This window comes from Lutzomyia longipalpis, chromosome 1 (assembly GCF_024334085.1).
Source record: "Lutzomyia longipalpis isolate SR_M1_2022 chromosome 1, ASM2433408v1".
NCBI classification, from domain to species: Eukaryota; Metazoa; Arthropoda; class Insecta; order Diptera; family Psychodidae; genus Lutzomyia; species Lutzomyia longipalpis.
In genome coordinates this window covers 15,491,601-15,508,220 of record NC_074707.1, presented here as the reverse complement: position 1 = coordinate 15,508,220, position 16,620 = coordinate 15,491,601, and the positions used below count along the sequence as shown (strand labels likewise).

The window sequence follows — 16,620 nt, the reverse complement described above, 5'->3', positions numbered from 1 at the left end:
TGGTTGGCACAATAAACAAAACTGATTGGAAGCGGGTACAGCTTCGAATAAAAGGTGCTCATATTTGGAATCTATATACTAAAAAAAAGTTGTATAGGTACCCATATAATGTACATGTATGATTGGATGTTTATGTACCCGGGATGCGGGGGTTATATGGAGGATTTCCAAATAAATTTCCATGTATATGTATATTGAATTAAGTACCTACAACAATTCCGATTGAATTAATTTTATATATAATTTTCTATATAAATGCGTGTGTGTGTATCTTTTATTTTGATTGGGACACAAATGCGGAAAAAAACAAAGAGAACATTCAGCAATGATTTCGATTGTCGTTCCATTGAGTGCAATAAATTAAATCGAAAGGTGTGCCACCATATGCCCTCCACTACTCTCCCGCACTGCCCCCGGGACAGCCCCAAATCCCCCTGGTCCAGGGTAAATTTCCGGATGCGGTGCCCCACTAAAAAGCACCGCTCACAGGATGATGCAAATTTCACGTGGCTAAAATATGGGTGCGAGTTATGTGGTGGGCTGGGTACTTTGTGTGTGCTATATACAAATACTTTGTGTGTGCAATATTTTGTGAATGGGGCGAAGAACGATATGACAAGAGTAATTAATATCGATTCGCATGATAATTTGCAATGTATTTATTATTCAAAATAGAAATTGCATTTATATACCGTTAAAATAGTAATATGTTATGACATTATATCCCTTTTGCAGGGAAGCACAATCAATTCGAATTAGCGTCGATACTATCAGTTGCAATATTTATCGGTGTGCTAACAGTATTAGTATGCATTGGGGTGGTTATGTACATCTTGAGGCTGCGCAACGGGACAACATATAACCTCCATCATCACCAGCATAAGAACAAAAACAACAACATGACACGTCCAGGGAATTTGCCGATCAAGGAGAAAATTTCCTTGCCACTGAGTCAATCTGAGGATTTGTACGATGAGAAGAATCCCGATGTTGTACCATACAATGAAGGTGAGTTTGTAAATATTTCCATTGATATCTAACACGCTACACTACCTCCCTTTAACCCCCAAAGAACATCCAATGCACTGTGCACAAATCCCACTACCAGCTTCTCTTTTATATACTATTATTTTGTCCTCTTGAAACACTCTCTGCTGTACTACCTCTAGAGTATAATATTTCTCAATTCATTCTACCCACTTTCTATACGTATTTCTCCCATAAAAATAATGAAATTCCCAAACTATATACATTTATATGTATTTTCTCGATACTTTCTATCAATTAAACCAAATAAATATTCAATTAATATTCATAAACAGTAATTGAATAAAATCCATAACAATCTTTTAATTAACATTGTCACCAATTTATAATAATTTTCTCATGCAATGAAAAAATATGTTTTTTGCAAAAATATTTTCATTCCAACAATTTAATAAATTTGTAAATATGTATTAATATATAAGGTACAAATTAACATTGTTTATCTATTAATTATTGGCCTCTGTGACACTTTATCCACGTATAAAATATATCCGATTGTAATTAAATGGCATTTTTGTATTAATGGGAAAAAAGATTAACTAAAAGCGTTTTAAAATGCTAAAAGGTTACATACCTCAATAATCATGAAAGGAATTTATTCGCTTCAGTTGTGACCTCATTCGAGGAAATAATCAGTATACGCGTAACCTTGTAAATGATCAATAAGAATTAACCCTTTCAAGTACATTGGATCATACGCTGTCATTTTATTTAATTTAAATATTTTTTCAAGTTAGAAATGCGTACAATTTATGCGCAAAAGTGCAAAGAAAACATTTCAACTAAGAAATGTCCCCCCAGAATATCCACAACTTAAATATCGTGATATCAAGTACGACAATGTTTCAATGTTGCATTCGGGCGCAAAAGGGGTTAAAAATCATTAAACAAAATTGACATTTCAATCTGTCAAAAAATTTGCCAAAATGTAAAAAATGACGTCACTATTGTATTTCTTTTAAACTTATTCAATGCGTGAAACATTTCTGTTGGTGTTTCATTGGTTAGCTTTGGCAATGACTTTTTGAAAAAAAATTTAAAATATTTCTCCATGACTCAATTTCTTTTTTGGTAGATTTCCGTAACAGATCCATTCGGATTTAATCCTTAAAGATAATTTCTTCGAAAAGAAAAATCTCTTTATAATAAATTCCCATCAAAACTTATCGACGAAACATCAGCTCAAATGTTTCAAGCATCTAAAGGGACAGATATGACAGGAAAAATTTTATCTGATTCAAAAAAAAATTCAACGAATCCAACTAACTTTTTTCTACAATTATTTTTTCGTTCTACGTCATTGAATTTATTTTCATGATAGAAATATTAAAAACAGTTAAGCGGTTTAATTCTAGGATGCTTGATACTACGCAGAGAATTTTTTTTTAGATTCTCAACATCTTTATAAAAATTCATTTTTAAAAAAAAAATCTTCAAGACATTTTCACTTTATTAAAAAAAAAGATTTTTTTTTAATTCTAGGACAAGTATGGAACCCCTTATGGGGATATAATGCATAAATTCCATAAATTCAATTTCAAATTAATTAGAATTTTAGAGATTATTTTAAATCTATTTTTCAAACAAAATAATCCTTTATTTTCATAAAAATTATTATTTATTTCAATTTCATATCTCTTTTTAAAACTAAACCTATGCTTTGTGCTTAAATTAGGCATACAAAATACCAACAAAAAAAAACGAATAAATAAACAAATCTATTACAAAAATATCAGCCAAATTAACAACACTACAGTTGAGAAAACAAAAAAAAAGCGTGTGTTGGATTTGGCACTATATGTACTAGGTATATATAGGGAACCACAACATACATAGTTTTTGCTCGAAAAGAAATTATATTGTTTTTGCTGGTATATGAGAACATCCCCTGATTCCTTTGGAATTCAGCACTGCACCCACCATCGACTTGCCATGTTTCATCCCATAAGTCCACCCACGTGAAGGATGAACGGAATATCCTTGTGAGTTTTTCATTCGCGCGCCGTGTCTGGCACCTTGATTTACTGGTGTGACTATTACAAATTCTCATCCAGTCTCTTTGCACCAACAACAACAATTTCCTCCCCCTTTTTTTACCACCACCCCATCCACTCACCCCCCAACACATACATATATCCATGGGGAATTCAGATGATGAACATTAATTTATATTTATTCAGCACATAAAATAATTTATATACTAGAAACGGATACATGAACACAGCGTACATTTAGATGAACCAAATTACTAACAAGTGTAATTGAGAATAACGCTGCAAGAGGAGAAAGAAAACTTTCTCATCTCGACATTGACTGAAATATCCTGGTGTACAACGCGTTGTGTATTTATATATGCCAAAATACTTCTTGACTCAAAATCTACCACCCCACCCCCTCCACCCATCCGCCAAAACTTCCGCGTGCCATCGTATATATTCAGTGAATTGTACAGATTTATCCTTTCAACTGCCACAAACTAATGCTTCCTCGAGCTCTCGCCTTCATTTTATCTGCGTTCAATCCTTTTCGCAATGTACCACCCGACACTCTCTGGATGATATTCCCTATATACATAGCTACCTACCACCCCCTCTTGCTACCCCTTTAGGGGTTTCCCAGTGTCAAAGAAGTGGATACAACTTGCAACTTCATAATTTATACAATAAAACTTTTCAGTCATGGAATTATTAAATAATGCCTCTCGATCTGCTTGAATTTCAGTATAGACATAAGTTCAAAAGTCCTCCCCCACTCGCCTCCCAGCTCCCCCATGTACACCTCCTTTGAACATTGAATAACTTGTGCACCACTGAAAGCTCTGTCTCATGGCTTTGCATGCAATGCAGAGAGACCCAAATTTCACTTTGTCAATCATTCTCTGTTGCAAAGTTTTATCGGGTGCTTCCGTGGCATTTGGGACAAACAGCATAAATGCATTTCTTTGAGTAAATATAGACAAAATTCCCAAGTATGTAGGTGTATGTAGTATACAAAGTTTTACAGGATGTTGTGTAAAATGGAAAAGGGAATAATTAAAGCATTTTGGTTACCGTGACAGGAGATATTTGTATTATTAATGGAAATACCAACTAATTCAACAGAAACTTTTATTTTATTATGCTCATACTAAAGGTTATCAATATGTATTCTTCTTAACCACAGAAAGAAGGGAAAGCTAAAGTTTTTGTAGAATAACTCACGCTGGAGCTTTTTCAGTATATGTAGTGAGCTTTACCTCCAAATATGCCAAAGAATTCTTTGATATTTTCAGGAAAACTATTATTTCAAAATTCTCTAGAAAAGTCAATTCTGTGATGATTTTAATGAAATTTTTATTAGAAGGTCAATTTTTACGATTTTTTGTTGAAATTTTTGTCAAGTTTGACCAAAAATTCTTAAAGTTTCGCGTGAGAAGTTCTAAGACTTTTCTTTTAACTGAATCTACTCGAATTTTTTGATATTAAAAATTCTTTATGAGCTTTTTATGCTCTCAAAGTCAACACAATTCACAAAAAAAATTGAATGAAGAAAATAAAATCTTAAAAAAAATAATTAATTATTTTGAAATAGTAAATTAAATTCCAATAAAAATGGTAGCGTATAAATCTTCGAGGAAAATCTCTATGAGAAAATTTTAATCTCTCTGAACGTTAGCTGTAAATATTCGTTTTTTTCTCTCTTGTACCACACGCTCAATATGAATAATCTATCTATATAATAAAGAAAGGTCTGTTTGTTGGTAATCAGTCGTGTTCGGCTATACAAATCTACACCGTTTGTCCGATCGCGATGAAATTTGGTACAGAGGCTCCTTATATCAGGCGGTTTCGAGTGGCCGTATCCATTTCCCCCCCGAAGCCCCCCTTCAGGTAGCCCCCATATAACTCTCATGCTTTTTTTGCGAATTTTTGAATTTGACGCCGGAAATGTTGTATGAAAATGATTTCTTCGCTTTGCAAATTTTTCTTTTGAGATTGATGAGTGTGCCCAATCATACTTATAAATCATCACAATTTTTTCTCTCTAAAATTTGCGCGAAGCGCAAAACCCCCCGCGAAGCGGGGCGAGGAAAATTGGAGCGAAGCGACAATTTACCTCGTAAAAGCATAAACTTTTTCCATAGAAAAAACTTTACATACAAAGGCCAATTTCCTCCTAACAAAAGCCGAGGGAGAAAAGAATTCTTTCCACAACAGCTCTAAAATTTCTATTCGTATAACAGCGAGAGAAAATCAATTTTCCCACCAGGACAATCTTATCACTTCTTGTGAAGTTGATGGAGAAAAATGAAGTAAATTATGTACAAACAATTTTCATGTTAAACATTCAAAATGTGATTGTAATGCTGAGGAGAATGTTTTTTTTTCTTCGTTGAGTTGTATTACTCTCATTGGTGTGTGTCACATCGTTCGTATATACATAGAAAATGGAAATATCGTAGAGAAAAAGCTCATCTTCTCTCTGTTGGAACATTTGTGTTAGGGGTTTTGCGTGAAGGGGAGCATGATGGGGGTGGGGGAAAAGGGAACGGAAAAAAATGTAAAAAGAAAGTAAAGTGAAATTGAGGACAAATCCATGGCATTTGTCATGAATTCCTACCCACAGAATTAGCTATACGTGTATAGATTTAATATATGGGACTACGATACAGTTTCGATATTTCTAATCCAGACGAATCATGATTGATGGCAACAGCATAAATCGAAGTGGTGTCGCATACCACAAAAACAACCAAATTCACTGCCGAAACGCTCCACTGAATATTTCTACAATATTCGTGCCACCACAGAATGTTGGCTGGGAAGTTGGGCACAGGAGGAGTGGCAGGATTGGGCTGGAGGATAATATTTGCCAAAAATAATGACAACTTCAATCTCGAAACATAAATCCGTCCGCAATTTTATCAATTTTCCCATCTAAAATGCTAATTAGAGAACGATATTTGTGTGTCTGCTGAAATTTGCCATGTTTAAACCTAAATTTTAGGCTCAATGTGTAATAGGTGGGAATGGTTCGATAGGCTCAGGGGAGCTTTACATCCAAAAATGATTTTTGTATTGCCCATCATTAACCATAATATTATTTGTGCTACACTGTAACTCTTATGTGAACCATGTAGTTAAACAAAGGGTTAATTTATTTTATTTTATCTATAAAAAAGCTTTGAAAAAGGAGTCTATTTATTTTAAGCTTTCAAAGTACATAGCTAGAGAAAAATAATTAAAAAATACATATAATTTAAGTCAGATTTTTCCATAATTCTGTATTTAATACGCTCAGAAAATTTTCTTTGCTGTGCCTTTTGAGTTCATTACACAAAAACTAAATGGATTCGGTTATAGGAAGAATTTTTGAACTTCTTAAGCAAAATTTTAACAATTTTAGTTGAAAAATTACTTTTCTAGACAACTTTGAAATTTGACTTCACAAATTTCAAATAAATCAATCAAAAAGTCAATAAAACCTAATTTTTTCGCACTAGAATTTGCTGAGAAAATCGGAAAATATTTTTCAAAAAATTATAAAACCACGCCCCCATTTTAACTCATAAATTCTTATGTATATAAAGCATATGCTTCAGTGTTTTATAATGCTAAATTCTTGAAAACAAAACGGTTGTCTTTCTTCGAGAATAAGGAATCCACAATAGATCTCAATCACTCCTTCCATGTTTATTGACCATTATGTGAGATGAATGACTTAAATGCATTTCATATCAGAGATATATACGTCTGTGTAATTGAAGTTTAATTAATTAGTTTGTAGCTTCCGGTTCAATAAGATAAATTCAAGTATTGCGATAATTTATTCTTGTCTTCGTGTAATTTATTGCTTGTTGAACTTGATGGCTAATTTAGATGAATTTTATGGTATTCACAGTGTTTTTCAATTCATTCTCATACACCCCCACAGTCTGCTAATCAATTGTTGTTGCCCTGCCCACCCCATTCCACCCCCCGTTGGCTATTCAATAAATGGAAATATGGTCCCAAAAGAAATGCCACAGTCTCATCTTTCAATCATGATTATTGCTTTTTGTCTAATATTGGCAGAAATTCATTCAATTTATCCTGCTTTATATCTTTGGCATTGAACAAACACTTCCCTATACATATATCCCCATATATAGTTATACTTTCGGTCCATATAAACCGCCCACACGAAGAATGAAAATGGTTTGTATGAAAGGAAAATCCACTCTTGTAAAAAAAAAAAAAAGAAAACTCATTTATTCGTCTTGATGGGAGAAAAGAAAACCTTAGAGGCATATATAGTCCGTTGAGGACTAAATGACGACGCATCATTGAATTTTCAAGTCCTCTCTCGCTCTCACTCGGTTCAATTAAAACTTTCTGTGCTGGGTGGAACTTACCACATCCTTTTTTATACAGAACGCGTTTTCACACACATTTAGGGGATTTTCCCTTGAAAATTTTCTACAATTTTCTTTTGCTCATCTACAGAGGATAAACTCAAGTTTATATGGGAAAACAAGTGAGTTTCAAGTAGTTTTTAGGCTATAGGAAAATAATGAGGGCCGGGCTTACACTGTGGCTGTGTATAAGTTTACAGAATTAGAAGCCTGTGCCGGAATATTTACAAAAGCTGCCGATTAACAAGTTAGACAAAAATCGCCAAACGTTAGAAAATAAACGTCAAGCATTGAAATAATTTTAATTAAATTAGAGAGTAAATGTATATAAAAGAGAGTCTTTCAAACTTAAGAAAAAAACGAAAACAGTTTGAAATGTTAAACGGTAAAAAAAATGTCAAACTTTAGAAAAGAAACGTCAAACGACAGAGAAGACACGTTAAAAGAAGAAAGTGTGAAGCTTCAGAAAGAAATTCGACGTTTAAAGACGTTTAAAAAAGAAACTTTAAACGTTAAAATACAGAATGTCAAATGCTTGAAAAGAACAATTACACAAGATGAAAAAACGTTAAACGTTAGATTTAAAGTAATTTCTTAAAAGTTTCTAACTCAAAAAACGTAAATTCCTTTTTTTTTTAACCCGTATTTAGGTTTTTTTTTAATTAAAATAAAAATTTGTTTTCTCTGAAGGTCCTTTGAATAGATTTCTGAGTACACCTCTGATAATAAAAACATATAAATTCGCTCTATAAGCCTCAAGTTTAAAAAAAAAAACTTTTTATATAAATTAATCTTTACATCATTTTACACAAACTTTATACAAAATACGAATTTTTCCTTCCACATTTGTGTCTTTTTAAATGCCAAAAAAACCAGGCAGCTAAATAAGTCATATTTATATAAAAAGTATATTTTACATGGAATATCATAAAAGTTAAACTATTGAGAAACATGTTTGGTGCTTGATGTAAAATATGCAAACTCTCTTGGTAAAAATCGAGTCATTTCCATTTGAATAAAAAGCTTTTATGTAATTGTGTAAAGTGCAGGGTGCACAAGAAATTAATTGTCGGCGAGCTGCTTCAATCGCAGACCTCTGCAAGTCGTGTTTTGTGTTGAACTCATATAATTTCCATATGCAAATACAATTAAGAATATTCCGATCCTGCAACCCAGACCCGAGTTGGAGAGAGACAGTTGAATTAGACCAAGAGTTTTCGAGTGGTTTTTAGATGGGGTATGTGGGGTATGCGGCTATGGACCCACCCCCACACTGTCACCCACCCTGCATCATTTGACTTTGAAGAGTATTATATACACTAACATGTGCATAGTTGTGGGAGTTGAGGGAATGAGGGTAACATTGCAGAGGAAAATTAAGCTGCTCCATGGTGAATGATTATTTTCTCCTACCAAGCAGAAAGTATGATAAATTGTGAAATTGTTTCGCATCATTCTATATTAGAAATTAATATTATTTTAGTATGCAATGCTCTCACGTTGAGAATGAAAGAATATTGTAACAAAAAAAAAGCTACAGAATACTCTCAATGTTTATTAAAAATCATTGAAGCCAGTTGAGCTTTTCTAAACACAGCTCCTGCACTAACTTTTATATATACTTCATTACAAAAGAAATGTTGAACTTTCAGTTAACATTTATTCATATTTGGTATGAAAGTTAGAATGAAAATATCATGAATCTTTCAATGTAAAAAATTCCTTTTCATGCTCCCGTTTTGAACTTAAATAACACAGTTAAAATTGAAATATAAAGTGCCTACATACGTACATTAATTAATTTATATTTTCTGACTTTTCACAGATCCTGACTACAAAATGAAATCAGCCGCCCAAACTCCAGCGGCGCACCACAATACGCGCTCAAATGATCCAGAAGTGGTTGGTAGAATGGTAGACGATAGGAAAACATATTTAGCAACGGTATGTAATCATCATCACTCCTCCATTCTCTCGTACCTAGATTAAACCTCCACACCAAATGTGTATGAAGGGCATCAGTTTGAACGTAGAGAAGCTTCATTTTAGCCAAATGCAATTAAGTACGGCGCTTTGTTCAATTTTTATAGCAATTTATGATCCAAATACAAAGGACGCGTTATGCACAATATAACCAATATTATCCCACAAGGGACTATCTTTGTATCACAATCAAAGAAGAATTAAGCGTACCTATTTTATATGTAGTTCTAGTAGAGACAGCATTTTATCCTTCGCTAAATGTCTAAAATTTTAAAGGAACATTCCGGTAAGATTTTGATCCTGTCTGAGAAAAAGTATGAAAATCGTTTTCCCACCGGCTAGAAATTAGTGCAAGAATTAAATCACTATTCAGTCACATCTTTCAACACTAGGCAAAGTTTATTTCCAATCAATAGGTTTTTCCGAATTTTCTTACAATTTTACCTCAGTTGAAAACTTATATTAGATACCTTAAATTTTCTTTTCGATTATTTCATTGAATTTTAACACTCTTATTCTAAATTGAATTGTTTTCTAATTTATTTGATTTTATTAATTTCCATATGAACTGTAAAAACAAATTGTAAATTCAAAGGAAAATTGACATAAATTGTCGCTAAAAGCTCATTGTTCATAATGATAAATTGGCTTCAACAGTTTCGGTTAAATCTGACAAAAAATCAAATATTGGTAAATATTGAAGGTGAGCTAAATTATGAGAAATCATTGGCTGTAATTATGAGTTAATATTTTCCCGGATTTTCCATGCAGAAAAAACATTTCTAACGTCAGATTTCTTACTTAAAAACAAACATTCTTTCTCTTAATTACTAATTTACATTTAAATAATAATAATTTTAATAATCCCATAACAAGATTTTTTTTTATCCATGCTAAAGAATTCATAATTTTCCGAGACGTCCAAGACAATTCCAGGAAATGATTCCACTTTGAGAAATCTCGTAATTACAAAGTTCTTAGTTCTAATTTTAAGGGCTTTCAGTAATTCCACGAAATGTAGGTATATTTAAATAAATCTATCAAAAGCTCATCTGTATTCATTTTAAAAGTTTCAAGCGATCCACAAAAATATTGCAAACATTTACACATAACTTGAATGAGCTTTTTTGATTGCGTAATATGATTTTGCAATGAAAGTAAAATTTCAGCTCGAAGCTCTTTTCAAGTTTATTTATAGATGATTTTCCGGGAATTCTTTTGTCACCGAAAGCACGTAAGACATTGTTTTGAATCCCTTTAGATAAACATTAAATGTGTAGGAGAGGGTGAAGCAAACGTGGGCACTTTGTAAATAAAAAATGAAAATTTGTTTTCGTGAAAATTTTTAATTCACAAATTTTTAAAAATTGTTCTTTTTATAACTCAAAATGTATTGAGTTTCGTGACTTCTTCGGGAGTCATTTTTAATTGAATAAAATGTATTTAAAAGATCAAAAAAATCAGTACGATCATTGAGTTAATTATGTATTATATGTAGTTTCTCGCAAACTTTTATTAATTTCTCCCTGAAAGCTCATAATATTGAAGGAATTCTAAAATATATGAAGAAAGGTGATTTTTTTAATGATTTTTTATTCAAGAAAAGCTCTAAAGCTTTCAAAGTTACGAGCAAATTGAAACTTTCTCGTCTTATGAAAAAAATATTCTTATTAAGCGATTTTTTCATAAAATCCTAAATCTATAAATTCTTAGATGATTTTAACGATTAAATTTACTTGCTTTTCACTAAATTCTTTAAATATGTAGGTATAAAAAGAATTTTCCAGCCTAGAAACATTAATTCTTCTCATCGATAAATGCATATTTTTTTTCTGTAGCAGAAGATGTAAAAGCTAAATAAAATGTAATTGTACTTTCGTGACCTAGTTATCGCCCTTTGCAAGCCTCATTTGAAAATTTGCATAAACCATGCTTGTGCTGCGTGCAAAATCGCATGGTTTTTGTGGCATAGGATTACGCCGTCCTTTTTGCCAAATGGACAGCCACAATCATCATTATTGGCAAGTGTTTGGCGAAAATGGTCTCCCACATGAAAGTTTACCGGACTCACTGAAGCATTTTTTTTCGTTTTCCACCCCAAAGCATCCCTCTGGAATTTTTCAAACGTGGATGAAAGAGCACAAATTAACTATTTTCAATTAAACAACTCAAATCAATAGATTCAACGTACATCCTCCCATTGTTGGAGTATTCTCTAAATTGTCTAGATTTATATTAAAAGTGTTTGCTTCCCTTTTTTCCCATGAAAAATAGCGATTCGGAGATTTTATTAATTACCGCCCTATAGCCTTTAATTATCGGGAATTTTCATATTAATTAGGTTAATAAAATTAGATGATATTTTATGCAAGAAAAAAATCAATAACTTTGAAAAGACTCTCCACAAAGGTCATCAAATATTCATGACATGTTTTAGGGAGTTTTAAAGTATTTAATTATGGTGGTTTCTTTTAGAAAACAGCATCTTTGCTCTTTTTTTTGTAGCTCAAAATCCTTTGAATAGGCTCAAACATAGAAGAAGCTGCGAGTGTGGATTTATTTTATACTGTAGGATACACAAATAAGCTTAAAATTGATTTAAATAATATTTAAAAATCAAAGTGCAAAAATCCAATGACTCATAGGGGATACTGGGGTAATGTGTTCTCTTCAAAGCGGTGTTTTTGGAGAAGGAAAATTCCTTAAAAATTGCTGAAAAGAAATAATTAAGGAGTCGAAATAAAAAAAATTATTCAGATTAAGCCGTTTTGAAGGCTGTTCCATTCCAATTGAAAATTATTGATAGCTTCACAATCAAAGTAAACTGTCTTTTAACGTTTAACGATTCTTTTATTTAAATTTCATGTTACTTTCCTAAGGTTTGACATTTGTTTTCTAACGTTTAACGCTTGTTTCTTAGACGTTACGTTTCTAAAGATTGACGTTTCGTTTTAATCAATTCTCGTTTTTTCGTTAACAAGGTAACATTTCAAAAAAAAATTATTTTTCATTTATTTTTGTGATTTTTAAAGTAAAAATAATTTAACTTCCGAATTAAAAAAAAAAAACTAAACTGCCCAACCTTTAAAGATGCTAAACATCCTACAAATCTGTTTATTCACAAAGAAAAAAAATATCTAATTTCATTTTTCTTTGCATTTTTTTACAGCAAGATGAACTCCACTATGCGGAGCTTTCATTGGCCGTGTCAAAGCACATAGAAAGCAGCGGCGGCAGTGGCGGAGGTGGGCCACCGCCGGGGCTACTCTGTTCTGGGAGTAGTAAACAGCTTCAGTCGGGACCAACGGGTGTTCCCACAGTACAGGATCCCAACCAGAAGAAACCACCTGCGTACAATTACTTCGACGAACCCACCATCTATGCTCAAATTGACCACAACTACAAGGTGCCGGCGAATACGGCCATGCCGCCGGCCACCTCACCCTCATCCACCGCCGCGGTTGCGCAGACGTCGACGCTCTACCCGGCAAAACCCTTCCTACGTGAAATCGTCACGATGCGAACGCCCCTTGTGTTCACGCAACAGGAGAGCTGTGTCTAATACACACCCCATGGCCGCCGCCAGTGAGCCACGTCGGCTCTCACCACCCAAAAACAACCCGCGGAGGAACAATAGCTCCAATGTAAAATGTAATTTTTTTTCTGGCGCAATGCCTTTAGGATAATTTCTATACATACACTAAAAATGAAAAAAAAAATCTCAACACAAAAAAAGGAAAACTATATTGTGGAAGTCTTCCAGAATGAGCTGGACCTTCCGCGTGTGTATAAAAATGAAAACTCTTTCAGAGACCGTTTAAAAGAAAATCACGAGAAATTGAGTTCCATCAGAAAATGATGCTGAATGCTACTTTTTTTCTCATTGTACTGAATGAACAAAAATAAGGATTTTTTACTCTCTATATCATTACAACGATTAGAGGCAAAATTATGCTCTTTATAAAAAACGCGACAACTCTACTTTTCATATCATCTAATTCCTTCCAAAATAAATGAATAAAATAAATTTATTTTTCATTGAATTTGTAAACTTCGAAAATGTATAAATTTATCGCATAAGGTTTCACTCATTCAACATTTTTAGCAAAACTCTCTCAAGAGTTCTTTTGGATGGAATTTGCAGCAATACAATAACAAAGAAAAAAAGTCATTACAATCCTGTATGTGGTTAAAATGGATATTTTTTAAACGATTGTTTTAAACCAAGAAAATGCTCGTTTCTTGGTTTTAATTAATCTTTTGTTAGGTAAAAGATAGCCAACAGGTGATTTTCCTTTAGTCCTACAGGTGACCATTGTAATAAAGTTTTGTTAGATTTTGAATTTAGAACTTTTAAATAAAAATACAAAGAAAATATTAAAGTTAATTTTTTTTCTTTATTTATTTATTTTTATTAAACCGTCTTCCCAATCGATAAACGATCTAAAAACTCAAAAAGTCCCGTGGAAAAATAATTAGAAGAGATTTAAATTTATTTTTAAGAACCCAATTTCTTACAAATCTTTTTTTAATGGTGTTAAAAAATTAGTTTTAGACTAAGCTATTTAGTTTCTTTCATTTTGAAAATTAATCAATTATTAGTTTTAAAAAAAAATTAGGTTAATTGGGTTAATTAATTACCTAAAATTTCATTTTTTCTCAAGTTTACCGCGCTTGTAAATTAAATTTAATCAAACGATTGGGTGTGATTTTTAGTACACCCACAACCACCTCCCTCTACCACCCATTTATCCATAGAATTTATTTATATATTCAGACATTATTTAATGCAATTTCATCAAATTTCTTTGTATAAAATTCCTGAATTATGGCAAATTAAATATTTTCACAAATTAATTGGCAGAGGGAGTGCATTTTATTGTGTTAATAAAATGAATAAATTAATAACTTAATTATTTTTTAAATGCCGCCAAAATTGTCCATTAAATAAATCAATTAAACTGCATTGAACATTAAAAGATTTATCGTAAAATGTTTGTTTTTTTTTTAATTTTTCAAAGGATTTTAAATAAAATATTCGTTGAAATTGTTTTGTGGATATTTTAGCTTCAGAATTTTTCGTTTTTCTTTTATGTAAAGTCGACATACAAAGAAATCATGAATTATGTAATGGTCACAAAAAAACATTTAAAAAAAAAAAGCTCAGAAAGTAATAAATAGAAAAAGTTTATACCCTTAAATTGTACACACCCTGTAAAAAAAAGAATAAAGAATTTTATTTTAACATTTTGAGAGAAAAATCGTGTGAATGTGAATAAATAAACAGATGTTTTTGGAAGCGAATACATTTAGACAAAAAAAATCAAGTATGGGATTAATGAAAAAAAAACACCAAATTAACAATATATTTCTCAAGACATTAAAGAACAAAAAACAAGAAAAATCTATCAAATTGTAAACCTATATTCAATGTTTGCAAAAAAAAAGTATGTGACTTTGGAGACAGAGGATTGAAAAGTAAAATGGAAATGAAAAAGCAACTTAGATAAATTTTTGTATTTAAATGAATTTAAACGTGTAAAAATATGTAAAAAAAAATCATAACTCCTAAATAAATTAAGGAAAAAAATTTATGAAAATTATATTAATTGATAAAATGCACTGTCATTTCTTTTTTTAAATAAAGATTTTTATTATTAAAATTCGGGATGATTGTGAACGTGTTGGCATGGCTGAATTGGTAAAGTATATTGATAAAAATAACATACCTCAGTCCGACTAAAATAATGCAAAGGCCTGCAAATAAAATATTTTGCTTGGAAAAATTAAAAAAAAAAATGTCTGAACATTTTTTTCTATAAAATATTTTCATTGAAAGCTACATTCATCCTCTTTGTAAATCTGCTAGGGTGACCAAAATCGGATTAGAGGTTGATTTTTAAGGGATAATTGAAGAGAAAATAACTTTTTCTGCCTGCGTCTACTAAATTGACTACGCCTTGACCGATTTTGATCAACTTATGAACTTACCCAGCACCACAAAAGTCCCTAGTGTCCCGGCTGCAATTCGGGACTTTTCCCCGGGACATCCTGGGACATTTATGCAGACAGTTACCATAAGAATGTCCGCGATTGTCCCGGGACACCCTTAAGAGTAAGACGGGACGTTCCAATTTTTATTTTAAAAAGGATGTTTAATTACTCTTAAATTACTTTAAATTTCTTAAAGTTAACTTTTTTCCTATTTTTTGCATTTTTTTTATTGAAAAAATAAGTTTTAATTGGTACACAAATCTCGCACTCTTAATACTTAGATAATATATTTTTTTAACATAAAAAATATCTTGAAAGTGAGGTTTTCTCACGTTTTAGGTAATATTCTCACTAATATGAGCTTTTAAATTAGTGTGCTATTTAAGTATTGTTGAATAATGAAACTAAAACAAGAAATGCGGTTATTAAACATAGAAATCGCGTTTTTTTTTGACAGTGACAGCGTGACACAATATATAGAGCAAGTGAGAAAAAACAATGAAAACGCGATTCTTACCAAAAAGCTTTGATTAGGCTTGTACGGGCGCATTTTCTTAACCGATTGAGGTTCATGGGGTTATTGTTGGAGGACGGGGCACCTTGCCATAAGGCAAAAAGTTGCCAAGATTTTTTCACAAAAGAATAAAATAAATATTCTGCCATGAGCCGGCAAATCTCCGGATTGCAATTCCATAGAAAATATCTGGACTGTCCTTAAGGCGAAAGTCTACAAGAGAGACAATTCCACTCTCACCACGCTGAAACAGAACATCAGGGATGTCTGGGAGAACTCCCCGGAGTTGAAAGAAGCTGTCCGGAAATGTATTGAAAGCATGCCACAAAGGGTGGAGGCGGTTCTAATGGCCAACGGAAGGCTTACCAAATATTTTTTTAAAAAATCCATTTTTGTTAAATAAGCTATCTATCTTCTATATAATAATTAAAGGATTTCGTGTCTGTTCATCTATGCATTTCTACACCGTTGGTCCGATCGTGATGAAATTTGGTACAGAGACTACTGATACCAGGCGGTTTTTACCAACGGCATTCATTTTCTATTGGACTTTTTTCATCTCAATTATATTCTCCATCTATTTGCGCGAAGCGCAACAAATCCTAGCGAAGCGGGGTGAGGTAAATTAGAGCGAAGCGACAATTTACCTCGTTAGTCTTTATTTTTTCATATTTATGACAATACAGCAAAGGAAAATTTTCAGTGAAAT

At 32.2% G+C, this 16,620-nt stretch overlaps 2 protein-coding genes across 2 annotated transcripts in view; one reads left to right on the top strand and one right to left on the bottom strand.

The window, feature by feature from the left end:
• Positions 1-15,049, top strand: part of LOC129786944 (nephrin-like) — a 42,103-nt gene extending 27,054 nt beyond the window's left edge. Inside the window, exons 6-8 of the mRNA XM_055822211.1 lie at positions 736-1,008; positions 9,246-9,364; positions 12,573-15,049. Coding sequence (XP_055678186.1) covers positions 736-1,008; positions 9,246-9,364; positions 12,573-12,965 — 785 coding nt within the window. The 3' untranslated portion in view covers positions 12,966-15,049. The remainder of the gene's footprint in view (positions 1-735; positions 1,009-9,245; positions 9,365-12,572) is intronic.
• The window catches only part of LOC129792167 (alkaline phosphatase-like), a 531,254-nt gene that overhangs the window by 341,060 nt on the left and 173,574 nt on the right, over positions 1-16,620 (bottom strand). The gene's annotated exons all lie outside the window — the stretch shown is intronic.